Raw genomic sequence first — 14,596 nt, forward strand, 5'->3', positions numbered from 1 at the left:
GAATAGACCGTTTAATCCATCTTGAATTTAACCATTCATTTTTAAATTAATGGGTTTAAAATATGTACAAATTAATTAAAAACAATAAACAACAATTTAGTCTATTATTTTAAAAATATTATAAGGATTTATCAAGTCATCCATCTGAAATTTTCCCATAGTAGCGAAAAAGATATTCGCTTGAAATCTCCCATAGTTGTCCCGAAACTTCTCTGGTCTCATGTCTCATTGTCGATCGAACGGTCCAGATTATATCTCAAGGCATCATGACATCTTTAAGATGTGTGCAGTATCCTTGTGATGTGTAAGACATCCTTGAGATGTAATCTGGATCGTCCGATCGACAGTGGGACATAAGGACAGAGAAATTTCGGGACAGAAGATCCGAACTACCTACTAGAAGCAGTTGGTATTCAAGGAACTGCTTCTCTCCTATTTATTTATTTTTAATTTTTTTAAATGAAAATAATAAAATATAAAATAATAATAATATATGAGAAAATATGGGGCACATGAAAAAATTATTATAAAAAAATATATAAAATTTTTAAATTTTGATAGGCCACTAATATAGTATTAAAGGAGCTCCTCGGACTCGGAGAGTATGCACGAGTGGATGCCCTAATCCGTAAACGGCCTCATTAATCCGTGCATACATACACCAACAAAATTGAGCCCGGTCCATTTATTTGGACCGCCAAGTTCTCCAATCGGATCGCTATGCCTAAAACCCTACCTGCCTTCTTCCCTGTAGCCTGAATCGGGCTCGCAAGGCAAGCGGCGAGGATCCGTCGATTTGTGAGAACTGACGGCGAGCGGTGTACCCTGGGCTAGCTGGTTACGGTGGTTGTTTTCCTCTTCCGGTCACCAAAGCGACCCCTTGATTTGGCTTCCTGAAATTGAGAGCGTAGCCCTAGAGCTTCAATAAGATGAAGCGTCAAAACCCGACGGACGGGAATGAGGAGAAAGAAGAGGATGCCGGCTTCGAAGAACTCGGCCTTGACCCCCGTCTGACGCGAGCGTTGTCGAAGAAGGGCATCGCCAAAGCCACCCCTATCCAGCGCGAAGCCATCCCCTTGATCCTGGTGTGTGACCCTTCTATTTCGTTTGTTTTAGGGCACTGTTTTCTCTCTGTTTTCGGGAAAATCAGTTCCTTGGATGTTTTAGGGATAACGTAGATAAGTTGATTTTGGACTGTGAAACTGAGGTTCCTATCCATGTCCCATAGGAAGGGAAGGATATCGTTGCCCGAGCGAAGACAGGTTCAGGCAAGACCTTTGCTTACCTTCTTCCCATGCTACAGAAACTCTTCTCAGAGGGAAAATCAACAAAGCATGCACCGAGTGCTTTCATTCTCGTACCAACAAGGGAATTATGTCAGCAGGTTATTGGAAAAATCATTTATATTTGTGTTTTCCTTACTGTATGAATTGTATAGATGATGAGTTACTTTGTCCAGGTCTGTTCGGAGGTATTATCTCTCCTGGAGTTCTGTAGAGTGTCGTTGAGAGTTATACAATTGACAGCCAGCATGCTACTCACAGATATGGTCCACGGATTACCCTTTAAAAAAACTATATATCTGTGCTGATACTATATTTTTTGCTTTATTATTTCACTCATATAGAGTTAATTTTATTGCAGAAAACTGCTTTGGCTGGTCCGCCTGATATTGTTGTGTCAACTCCAGCTTGTATTTCAACAAGCATTTCAAAAGGTGTTCTTCAGGCATCGTCTATAAAGGATTCACTTTCAATGCTGATTCTAGACGAGGTGTGGATTTTTTTCCTTCTCATACTTTGCTTACCTCCCTGAATTTTTTAGTAAAACAGAAGCACAAATGAAATGCTGCATCATAGAAAGATGTGGGAGTCGTTGTTTACTATGCAAATTATAATTGTGATCAATAAGTTCTTTTCAATGTCATCTGACTTGGATCACCAGCTTTGTTATTTATTTCTTTACATTTTTATTGGATGCAGTAGTTGCAAAGTGGTTTTGTGTAACTCATTCTTATTTTTAGGCTGATCTGCTACTCTCATATGGCTATGAAGATGATCTTAAATCACTCATTTCTCATGTCCCACGACGTTGTCAGTGCCTCCTAATGTCTGCCACTTCAAGGTTTTGCTTCCTCTTTCAATTTTTAGGTCTAAGACTTGCCACTTTCATGTGGATTGGATAACTCTTTTCTTGTTTGCTTTTTTCTTTTTGTTGTCACTGGTCTTACTCGATCAATTTATTCAAGTTTATAAGTGTTTTTTTTAGCCTGTTTATGAAGCTAAATTTACTTGTATATCTCAAAAAAGCAATCAGATTGACCATAAGAAACTTGGACTTGTTGAGGGAAGGCTTCTTTGTTTCAGTTTGCCTGTACTCTAGATGATAATATTTTTACTGAATATAGTTTTATATGTTTGTTTTGGTAAATTAAACAATGTGTTTAGTATCTAGCTGTGGTTGCTTATGCGTATCCACTTGTAATAGTTGCATCAAGTGATATACATATCATGAAGCAGATACTGAAGCACTTATTATTATTATTTTTGTGGATCTGGAACAATTTCTTCTTTGATAGGTCATTGTTTCTCCTGTAGTAGTTTTGACGTCTGTATTATCTACTGCTTTTCTGCTGACTAAGCTCATTGCAGCTCTGATGTTGATAAACTGAAGAAACTTGTGCTGCACAATCCTGTAATCTTGACACTATCAGAAAGTATCCACTCAAAGGATGAAATTATCCCAAAGAATGTCCAGCAATTCTTGGTGAGGAGTCCTTTTTATTTTCTTTGGATTAACAATGCCATGTTTTGGCATTATGCTTTAAGCTTGTTTGAGAGTTGGATCTATCTGTTTCTGTGAGTTCTTATTCCTTTTTCTATTTGGGCTTGAGCTCTAATATTAGGCTTTTGGCTTGATGAAGGGTGCTTAGCTTTTTTTCTAATGCATGTTTAATATTTCTTCACCACTTAACTAGATGATAATTTACCTGGTAGCATGGTTGACATTGACATTAAAACACCTTTCTGATTTTTTTTGTCTCATTTTCCAGATTTCATGTAGTCCTCAAGATAAGCTACTCAATCTCCTAGCTCTATTGAAATTGGAGCTTGTGCAGAAAAAAGTGTTAATTTTTGTCAACTCAATCGACATGGGATTCAGAATTAGATTGTTTCTTGAGCAGGTATGTATTCATGAACATCCATTCCCTGCTAAGACTGGTTATGATTCTAAGGTTCTATTACTTGGATGGAAAGTATGAGAGAGATGAGGGAAAAACAGAGTACATAAGATTTGATGGAGTTTCATATGCAAATTTATAAGGCTTTCCCTCCTCTCCCTTATATCTTCCATCCAAGTAATTAGACCCTCAATGTTGATTAATTTATTTCATGTTAGTAAAGTCAGATGCAATATCAATGTTTTCAGTTGACACTGGAAATTACATTCATAATCTCTCCTAATTGATAATATGTTTTCCAGGAGAGTAGTAGGAGATTACACTGTATTCCCCTTTACATTCTCTGTTTGATGTCTTTTACTTAATACTTCAGATGCTACTTTTTGGTGAACTTTTTTTTTTAAGACCAATTTTTTGGTTTATACTCAATGCCATTATTCTGTTGTTACAGTTTGGCATAAGATCTGCTGTTTTAAATGCTGAATTACCACAAAACTCACGTCTCCATATCCTTGAGGTTTGCAACATTTTAATTTCATTTGTCCCAAATTTTCTATTTTAAAATTTCTTGATTACTCCTTCATATTCTATTCATTTTATTTGTTAAGAACTTGATTAGTTGATTTACAGTTGTGGTTATGATACCTGATTTTTATTTCCTGCTGTTGGTTTCATCAGGAATTCAATGCAGGGCTATTTGATTATTTAATAGCAACAGATGATAGCCAGACAAAGATTAAGGAACAAAAGGACAAGGAAAATAGAATTTTATCAAAGAAATCAAAAAAACAAATAAAGAACAAAGTTGACGGGGAGTTTGGAGTTGTGAGAGGAATTGACTTCAAGAATGTATTTACGGTATGTATCAGGCTACATATGTTACTATATTATACTGTTCCACATTCTTGGTATTTCTCAGTGATTTTCTCCATGCAAGTAAAGCACATGTTACCACATACTGCAAGTGCACACTTTGGAAATAAGATTACTGAATAGTGATTTGATTTTTTTTTCTTTTCCAAACCTCGTAGTTGTTCTAGTTATCAGGAGTTATGATTACCATGGTTCCTGCAGACATTTAATGTTTGATATTTCTGTGTTTCTACATGATGCTTAAGATGTGTATTTGTGGATGGTGCAATTCTATATCCAGGCTTTAGTTACAGGATTGATGAAGACTGAAATGCATGGGTCACCACATTTCCATGTAATATGGGTCTATCTGCAGGATAGGTGGTCTCTGTGTTTATATCTGCAGGATGGATGCTCTATATGTGTCTATCTGCCAGATCGATGCTCAATGTCTTTTTGCAGGATGGTTGCTCCCATCCCATAGGATTGTGTTCTGTACATTTATTCAGATAAGCCAAACTTGTGAATATATTTGATTGCGCTGATTCATTTCTTCAGAATTATACCAGAAATAATTGAGTTATGTAAGTGTAACATGAGATTCGAACATTAAATTTTCATGATTTTGAATATTATCTTCATTGACTCTTTTAATCTCAGCTAATTTGCAAATTGCAAGATGGAGCATACTGTGTGTCACAATTGAACAGACATAAGCATGGAACATAATCATAGATAGCCTTTAACTTTTTTGCCTCATAGGCATCATTGGATCATTGGACTTGTCTTGCTATGATTACTCCATATAGTGGCCTGTATCTATCCAAATGCTTGATTGTTCTTGCTTAATTTGTCTCTTTGAAGAATAAATTCACTCTCCTATTGAGAAGAAAATAAACTTTTTTTTATATACATCTAACACAGTATGTCTATGCCCAAATCCAGGTAGTTAATTTTGACATGCCTGAAACTGCTGCTGGATACATTCACAGGATTGGGCGCACAGGAAGAGCATTTAACACTGGTGTGTCTGTGTCCCTCGTAAGCATCTGATCTTTCTGTGAAATACTATAATAAATTCTAAAATCACCTAGAAATGTTCTTTTACTTATCACACAGTAATGAGAGACAAGTCGTGTTTAGAAAACCATCAATCCCTTGGTTGTTTCTTCATGGAGTCTGTCATTTTTTTTATGATCCTTTATATTGAAGGATAATGTATCTGAAAGGAAAATAGTCAGGAATGATTTTATTCTCTGTTATATCTTGTGGCGTTAACAGGTATCCCCAGGAGAGGATGAAATTATCGAGGAAATAAAAAGTATGATGGGGTATGATAACCAAGAACAATCTGATTCCATTATTCCTTTCCCTTTACTTACAAAGAGTGCTGTGGAATCTTTGCGCTACAGAGCTGAGGTAATCTTATATAGGATTTGTATTAATAGTGTAAACTCCTATGAGTTACACAACACCATAAATTTGTCATTAATCCAAATGAGTTGTTTTCTGGTTATTTTATTTGGAACAGGGACAGTAAGGTTTTGCTGGTATTCTGTGCCCTGACTTGAAGCCCTTAGCTTTTATGTTTCAGTAAAAGTTTGGGGTTTCAAGAAATGTAAATTTGGTGCGATGCATGTTGAATCATTATTTAACTTCATATGAATGATTTGCTCTTCAGGATGTTGCTAAGATTGTCACGAAAATTGCAGTTAGAGAGTCACGTGCTCAAGAAATTAGGAATGAAATTATCAACTCTGATAAGTGAGTATGACCTTCGTTCTTCTTACCTGACTATTTTTTAAGCTGATACCTAGAATATAAGAGTTCTGATCTGATAGCAATCTGTTACCTGAATATGATAGGAACTAATGAACATTTCTCTTTCTAGATATATATGTATATATATATATATATATATTTATGATTTACTGGTGCAGTAAAAATTGCATTTTGACTCTTTTATGATGGTTGTTTCCCAGTGTAACTCTTGTTATTTGTCATTCAGGTTGAAGGCTCATTTCGATCATAATCCAAAAGATTTGGGTAAGATAAAAAAATCGTAATAGTTTTTGTATTTGCATCTTAAGTTTGTACTCTTAGCAATTTATCACCTGTTTTTTTATATGATTTAGAGTTATTGAAGCATGACAAATTGCTGAGCAAGAAAGCTCCTCCATCGCATCTACGTGAGGTTCCTGAATATCTTGTTGATAAAACGACAAAGGAAGCTAGCAAGCTTCTAAAACTTTCTATGGCTGCCATGGGAATACAACCGGTAAAGAAGCGACCCAAGTTGAAGAGGGGATTAGTTATAAGCAGAGATCCCCTCAAAACTTCATCAGCTGAGGTAACTTCTGCTTGATAATAGTAATAGAACATTTCTTCTGAAAAGAACTGTTTTTGAAGGCCACAAAAGTTTGTTCTCCCTAAAATTGGAACTGTTTCTCTTGATGTCATCAATTTCATAATTTAACATCTATAATAGCCCTTGACCCACTATTTTATGTCCAATATATCTTTGCGGTAACAAGATTTTTCTTTGTTTACTCAGATAATAACCTCCTTTATCATTTAGGAATTTGAATTTATTACTTTCTATATGAGAAGGCACCTTTTGAAATGTCTATTTCTATCATAAAGTTTTGATGCTCTTCAAAGTGATGGTTATAATATGGTTAATGAGTATAATTGTAGTTCTAGTTTGATTTATTTTTCTCTTTTTTTTCTTCTTAACTTAAGCGTGGGAGAAAGAGGTACCCCAAAGGCAAGAAGAGGAAAATGAAGTTCGATGAAGCTTCTAATCGTGGAAAGAAGGCCAAACATGAAGCATGAGATCCCATCCAGATCGTAGTGCTCGTGCTATGCTAATATTTATGGAGTTTATTACCCTATTCAATTTTGTAATGTTAAGAGATCATAGATTCCATTATGTAACGAGCTTGTTGATTCTTCAACCAATTATTACTTGTAATCTGACACATTCAAGTTGGAGTTTGTCAGTAGATTCACTTCGCATAGTGACAATTTTTTTCAAGCGTTTGCTCAGTCGCAGTAGCGCTACTGTCGCATGTGTTTTTCTTCCTTTGTCCGACCAGCAACCTTTCGAACAAGCCCGGCGGCGATATATCAAAATTACATTTAAACTTACTGCCAAGCGGCTGTTCGACCAATTCCGCTACCTGACAGGATGAGGAAGGAGGCCAACGGAGAAAAATAGGTATTTTGATAATGAGTATTTTAATTCTAACATTTGGATATGCGATTTGTATATTTATAATACTTAGTTGCGTTGTTTAGACGCCTGACTTAGTGAATCGCAGAAAGTACAGAAGCGGGCATCGGTAAACAGGTTCATAATTTCAGTGGCCATCGTTGTCGCGGCCATTTCCTGGTCCCGCATTTTGACATCGTTCTCTCATCCATCCCTACCTTCCGTCTACACATTTATTTATTGGTTTTGTTTATTATTTTCATTTATCAAACGTCAAACTCAGCCCTCAATTATGGTCAATGCTACAGCTGAGTTCAGTGTACGTACCACCGTATTTTATTTTCTCATCAACTTATTTAAATCATTGAATAAAGCCAACAGCATCGACTAAAGTACTCATCGGACGGTTGAGATCATCTCCCAACATGTGATTACGAAAAACAAAAGGAACAGATGTCGCAGCAGCACTGCTACTGTCTTTTTTCTCTATAAAAATTAAGCTACCCAAGAAGATACCCACAAAGGAGGGAGAATACGTGAAGGCGTTGAAATTGGGTAAGAAAAGAATACGTGAATTATTCTGCTCGTTATTTTCTCTTTCTTAATTGAACATGAAGGACCAGAAGTCCACCCTGCTTGTTGTCCGCCTACTCTCTGGACTGAAAGCCTCGCATTTCAACCAGAAATTATCTCCTCCGCATAGCATGATGGGCGAGACAACCCTATAACGAATAGGAGAGATGGTAGGAAATGGGTGCCGCTTTATATGGTGCAATAAAGAAGGGAAAGCGAAAACTCAATTTGGATGCCATCACGAGGAGAAAGTGAGCGGTATGAGCCGTTGGATGTAAGGATGCCTTTGACTCGAATCTTAGTCGTCGTCTTTATAAAACATTCCATCTTCCTCCTACCGTCACTCTCAATTATTTCTCCTGTGATGCTCGTTTGCTAGAGATCCGATCGGCCGGCGCTCCTCCATGGCCGTCGACCTGATGAGTTATACCAAGATAGACGAACAGATCGCGATACAGGAGGCAGCTACCGCCGGTATCCGCTCCATGGATCATCTGATCCGGAAGCTCTCGCTCCAGCAGCAGCAGCAGCAGCCGCTCGACTGCCGCGAGATCACCGATCACGCCGTCTCCAAGTTCAAGAAGGTCATATCCATACTCGACCGCACCGGACACGCCCGCTTTCGCCGCGGACCAACTTCGCCGCCGCAACCCCCTGTGGCGGAGGCGTCTTTTCTCGCGGCTGCGAAGACGGTGACTCTCGCTCCGATCCCGCTCCGCGTCAAGCTTCCGGATCGTTCGCTTCCGCCTCCGCCGCAGTCGCTCACGTTCGACTTCGCCAAGACGGCCGCCTCTGCCACCGCCGCCGGTAGGAAGTGCTTTAGCATGGGGACGCCGATGTCGTCCGCCACCTCGTCTTTCGTGTCGTCCGTCACGGTCGACGGCAGCGTGTCGAACGGCACGCTCGGGCCTTCTTCTCTCCCCCCTCCCGCTCCCTCACCGACCGGGAAGCCGCCTCTCTCATCCGCCTGTAAGCGGAGGTGCCATGAGCACGACCAGACCCAATCGGAGCACGTCGCCGGGAAATACGCTGTTCCCGGCGCTCGTTGCCACTGCTCCAAGCGACGGTAAACAGATCCATCTTCAAAGCCCCTAATCAAATTGCAGTTTAGACGCCTTATTCTATCATACACATCAATTATCCTCTAACAATTCCTCGTTTAAGCAGGAAATTGCGTGTTAAACGCACTATCCGCGTGCCAGCGACTGGTTCGAAGGTGGCGGACATCCCGGCCGACGACTACTCGTGGCGCAAGTACGGCCAGAAGCCCATCAAGGGATCCCCATACCCCAGGTAACCGTCTCCCTCCACTCCGCTCCGTCCGATCGCAATCAGGCCGCCTCAGATCAATCTCACGCTCTCTTCCAATCGCAGGGGTTACTACAAGTGCAGCACCCTGCGCGGCTGCCCTGCGAGGAAGCACGTCGAACGTGCGCCGGATGACCCCTCGATGCTCATCGTCACCTACGAAGGAGAGCACCGCCATACTCCGGCCACCGGCAACCCGATTGCCGGAGCCACCGCAATCTGACGCTGTCCTAGCGCCGACCTCCTCGATCCCCTTTCGCTTGCTCGGCTTTATTTATTATTATTTGCTCTTTTCTGTAAAATATTTTCCTGGTTTAAAAAAAATATTCCTAAAATTATCGACTGACCGGGTGGACGAGCGGTGCGTCTGAAGTGGTAGGTTTCGTCGTGTACCAGGAACGTAATTGAGTGGGATTGGAGACTACGTTGGAATCCGTAAATTAAAACATACGTTATTGTCGTCTGTACCTCAAGCAGTATAGTGTTCGAAAGATAGGGTCCCACCGGAAGCATTTACGGGTAAGAGTGTGAGTAGGACACCGCAAACGGCGGGCCGTGCATGAAAAGATGTGCGAGCAGAAGTCAAAAAGATGGTAAAGAGGCGGCCCCGCGGTCCGGTTGACTGGCGAGCTGATAGGGTCGCTTTACTGAACGGAGTCGAAGGTGGGCACCTGAAACAATTTTATATTGACCGTGAAATAGTCGGATCGGATCTCGGATTTCCTTTCTGTGCCTAAATTAATTTAGATAAATATTTTCTTTTTAAAGATTAGATTCCCTTGCTTTTATCGAAGCCAATCGGCGTCCATTTCGTGGATTGTACCTTGATTTGATATCCACTTTGAAAAATGTTGACTTTTGCGGATTTCTGGTCAGGTCTATTTAAAAGCTTTCCTTAGTTGGTGGGGTTTTTTTTTTTTTAATGATGATTACTCAACTTATTTATTCGTCAGTCGAGGAAAATAAATAAATAAATAATATTAAATTAATAATACTGACTTACTTGACTCTAATAGAATTTTTTTTATCTGATTGTTAAGATAAATCGATAAATATTTTAGGTTTATTTAGGTTTTTAAAATTTATCAATCGGTTTTAATCAGATAGATCTAAAAATTTAGTTAAAATTAATGGATAGATTTAGAAAGTTCAGATGTAAAATAAGATTTTATGTATTTATTTAATTTTTATAATTATATAAATATTTTTAAATATTAATTTGATCTATTATATTATCTATTATATTAAAGTAGTGATTATTTAAATATGAATATGTTTGAAAATTTTAATTTATTTTAAAAGATAATTAATCTTAATATATTAGGTTAAATTAATATTAAAAACATTGATATAATCATAAAATTAGACGAACTCATGTGACCTAATTTCACGTCATTCTAAGCTCTCTAAATTCATCAATTAATTTTTCGTTGAATGAACTTAAAGAGTTTTGGTCAAACTCGATTGATGAACATAAAGAACTCAGAATGATGTCAAATTAGGTCCTATGAGTTCATCTAATTCTTCTGATTATATTTATACTCTTAAATATTATTTTTTTAAACATGAATTAATTTTTAGATATATTCATATTAAAAAAATCACTGCTTTAATAAAGGCAATCAAATTAATTTTTGAAGATATTAATATAATCAAGAGAAATAGACGAATTGATTTTGAATCATTCCGAGTACTCTAGATTCATCAGCTAATTTTGATAAAAAAAATAATTGTTGAAGCTAGAGAAATCGGAATGATATGAAATTAAATTTTATGTATTTATCCGGTTATCCTCATTATATAAATAATTTTAAATATCAATTTAATACACTATATTTAGAGTAATATTTTTTAAAATATAAATCAATTATTTTATTTTTTTTAAAGATGTAATCGATTCGGCTATTATAATTGCAACAGTTTACTCACAGTAATAATAGAGAGAGAAAATTAGGTACATGATTTAATAATTTTAAACTTAGGATATGTGATTTGAATATTTTAGAGATTTATTTACATAGTTTGGTGAAAAACATTCTATTATTGTTCTCTTCTACTGCTCACTTCCGCTTCCCTTTCTATATTTTACTTGTAGCACCAAAATGTTTTGTCGGCCTACTGCATTACACTAAAAAAAATAGTATTTTAGGGATGAAAATTTGTAACAAATAATTTTTGTCGTAAATTTATCACGAATTTAGCAACGAATAACTAAATCGTCGCTAATTAGCAACGAAAAAAATAATTGTAGGAAAATAGCAACAAACATTCTTTCGTTGCAAATTTTGTTATAAATTTGGGACGAAATATGAAATTCGTTGGAAATTTTACAAGGTTTGCGACAAAAAAATATTTTTGTTGCAAACATAAAGTAAATTTTCTTTATCCCAGTTTAAGGAAAATCAGATCTGGGACGAACTTTAAAGGTCATCCCAGATTAGGTATGAATTTCATAGTTCGTTCTAAATTTCTATTTTTTTTTTAAATCAGAAAAAATGTGACAAAAATGTGGACGCATGAGCTAAAAACCTCGAATTCACACGAAACGATTTCCTATGTGTTCGTATCGATCTTTTGATACAATGATTACACAAAATAATTTTTTCACCTAATATTTTGAGGTTTTTCAATTTTCGAAAATGAAAATTTTAATTGTTGATAAAAACATTTATGAACCTCAAAATATTGAGTGAAAAAAATGTTTGAGGCCATCATTGCGATCAGGAGATCGATACGAACGCATAGGAACTTGTTTCGTGTCATTCCGAAATGTTTAGGTCATGCATCCATATTTTTATCTCTTTATTCCTCAATTAAAAAAAATAGAGATTTGGGACGAACTTTGAAGTTCGTCCGGGACGAAGTAAAATATTCATCCCAAAATTTACATCTTTAAAAATTCTAAATAGAATCTTTCAAAAAATAAAAACTAGACCTATAGAGCTCGGAATGACATGGAAAAAATTTCTATGCGTTCGTATCGATCTTTTGATCATAATGATGACACGAAATAATTTTTTTCACCTGATATTTTGAGGTTTTTAAATTTTTAAAAATAAAAATTTTAGTTGTTGATAAAAAAAATTTATGAACTTCAAAATATTGAGTGAAAAAAAAATATTTGAGGTCATCATTGCCAGTAGCGGAGGCAAAGGGGCGCGAGGGGGTGCTAAAGCACCCCCTTCTCCTGGAAATTTCACCAGTATAGCTTACTTGCTCTTTATTCGTACCCCCTACCTCAGTTCCAGGTCGGTGTGGAAGCAGAAGTGATGACGAGCTCTCAGATGACCTACGTTCCAGTGAGGCCTTCGTGCTGATACAAGGGATCTTCGACGCCCTCTTCTCTGGCATCCTACAGAGCTCTAGATTCAAGGCTGGATTTGTCTCCGGATACGTCATCTCCGCTTCCCACCTCGGCATGCCCAGACCTCGGCATGCCCAGACATCGGTCTCACATATGCTTTCGCCCTTCCCTTGCTTCGATTCTTTTTTTTCTTCCTTTTATGAGTTGCAATTTTCTCTTCGATCTATGCCTTTGTTTGTAATTTCTGTTCAGATTTTGGTATTTTAGGACTTTGGAGATGGCCGATGTTGCTCGAGCGATTTGCACTGTGACTCCTAACATTGTGTTCATTGTTGATGCAAGTAATCACCTTTACGCCTCATTTTATCTGCATTTTGAACCCCTTTAGTAACAGGTAAAATAAATATGATTGATCTATGGTAAAGAACAACAATAATGATTTATGTTGAAGCTGGCATTTTGTTTGAAAACTATTAAATTGTAGTATCTTTTCCCTCCATGTTTTTGCGAGAGAGATTCGGGGAACTATTTAGTTGAAAATTTGGCTCGTTTTTGTCAGTGTTTTGATCCGAACTCTGGGTCTGGGATATGAAAATTTTCTCTATATTATCATTTTTTTCTACTTTTTAGATTGGAATCCTAATTTTTCTATTTGAATTGTCACAAATCTGATGGAATTGAGTATATTTTACTATTTTATCTGATTGAGCTTTGTTTGCATTTGATTTAACTAGTTTCACAAGCTGATTTTTTCCTTTTTCTTTTTTTAATACGTAGTTTTTTTGTTGCCCTGAGGAACATGAGCTGAACTTTTCCCATTCTATGAAAGCAAATGATTTGTCTCATAAAAAATGAAAATTGGCCACGATTAATGCTTGTTTTGTTAAATTATTGTTACATATGATGATTTGTAGAAGCCCTATAAATCAACATGACCAAAAGATTATGATGGCAATCCGCATGAATATCTACTATTCTACCTATTGATCTAGAACATATTGTGTACCTTACTCAAATACATTAACATCTTAACTATCTTTTCAATTTTTGAATTTGCTTCTCAATTTTGATCTGACCCAATTTAAGTTGTGATTACCTTTTCAACAAAAAATTTATTATGTTTTGGATGAACATTTCTTTAGCTGCCAAATGGAAATGAATCCTAGTTGACTACGTGGCAGGTTTTCCTATATTAAATTTTTATCTAGCACCTCCTTAAATTTTTGTCTAGATCCGCTACTGATCATTGCGATCATGAGATCGATACGAACGTATAGGAACTCATTTCGTATCATTTCGAGGTGTTTAGGTCATGAATCCGTATTTTTATCGCATTATTCCTCAATTAAAGAAAATAGAGATTTGGGATGAACTTTGAAGTTGATCCCAGATCTGGGACGAAGTAAAATATTCGTCCCAAAATTTACATCTTTAAAAATTCTAAATAAAATCTTTCAAAAAATAAAAACTAGACCTATAGAGCTCGGAATAACATGGAAAAAATTTCTATGCGTTCGTATCGATCTTCTTATCATAATGATGACACTAAATAATTTTTTCACTTGATATTTTGAGGTTTTTAAATTTTCAAAAATAAAAATTTTAATTGTTGATAAAAAATTTATGAACCTCAAAATATTGAGTGAAAAAAAATGTTTGAGGCCATCATTGCAGGAGATCGATACGAACGCATAGGAACTCGTTTCGTGTCATTCTGACGTGTTTAGGTCATGCATCCGTATTTTTATAGCTTTATTCCTCAGTTAAAAAAAAATAGAGATTTGGGACGAAGATCTAGGACGAACTAAAAAGTTCGTCCTAAAATTAAAATCTTTAAAAAATATAAATAAAATCTTTCAAAAAATAAAAACTAGACCTATAGATCTCAGAATGACATGGAACAAATTTCTATGCACTCATATCGATCTCATAACCACATTAGTGAACTCAAAGACACAATATAGTTTACGATAATTAAATTGAAAATATCAAATTGATAGAACCTATAACTTAGTAAAAATAAGAGTTGATTTGAAAATGTTAAAGTCATTTTGATATTCGAAAATTACGGATCTAATTTTGTTAGGAGGGAAAAATGTTTGATGCCGCTAATGTGGTCATGAGATCAATACGAGCACATGAAAATTTGTTTCGTGTCATTCCG

At 36.5% G+C, this 14,596-nt stretch overlaps 2 protein-coding genes and 1 long non-coding RNA gene across 3 annotated transcripts; all 3 read left to right on the forward strand.

The window, feature by feature from the left end:
* The first annotated feature begins 724 nt into the window (after positions 1-724).
* LOC122032010 (DEAD-box ATP-dependent RNA helicase 16-like) lies at positions 725-7,038 on the forward strand. The gene is made up of 15 exons (XM_042591252.1): positions 725-1,085; positions 1,229-1,384; positions 1,460-1,549; positions 1,645-1,773; positions 2,024-2,124; positions 2,652-2,766; positions 3,053-3,184; positions 3,633-3,698; positions 3,860-4,039; positions 4,979-5,074; positions 5,315-5,452; positions 5,715-5,797; positions 6,042-6,079; positions 6,169-6,383; positions 6,776-7,038. Exons 1-15 carry the CDS (start codon positions 930-932, stop codon positions 6,866-6,868), a joined length of 1,788 nt encoding a protein of 595 aa, XP_042447186.1. The 5' UTR covers positions 725-929; the 3' UTR covers positions 6,869-7,038.
* A 1,115-nt stretch (positions 7,039-8,153) lies between these two features.
* LOC122032603 (WRKY transcription factor WRKY51-like) lies at positions 8,154-9,463 on the forward strand. The gene is made up of 3 exons (XM_042591914.1): positions 8,154-8,886; positions 8,988-9,113; positions 9,195-9,463. Exons 1-3 carry the CDS (start codon positions 8,225-8,227, stop codon positions 9,349-9,351), a joined length of 945 nt encoding a protein of 314 aa, XP_042447848.1. The 5' UTR covers positions 8,154-8,224; the 3' UTR covers positions 9,352-9,463.
* A 2,803-nt stretch (positions 9,464-12,266) lies between these two features.
* On the forward strand, positions 12,267-12,793 carry LOC122032247. The gene is made up of 2 exons (XR_006126006.1): positions 12,267-12,576; positions 12,700-12,793. It is a non-coding gene; the product is annotated as an uncharacterized LOC122032247 (long non-coding RNA).
* Positions 12,794-14,596: the final 1,803 nt, after the last annotated feature.

This window comes from Zingiber officinale, chromosome 11A (assembly GCF_018446385.1).
Source record: "Zingiber officinale cultivar Zhangliang chromosome 11A, Zo_v1.1, whole genome shotgun sequence".
Lineage (NCBI taxonomy): Eukaryota > Viridiplantae > Streptophyta > Magnoliopsida > Zingiberales > Zingiberaceae > Zingiber > Zingiber officinale.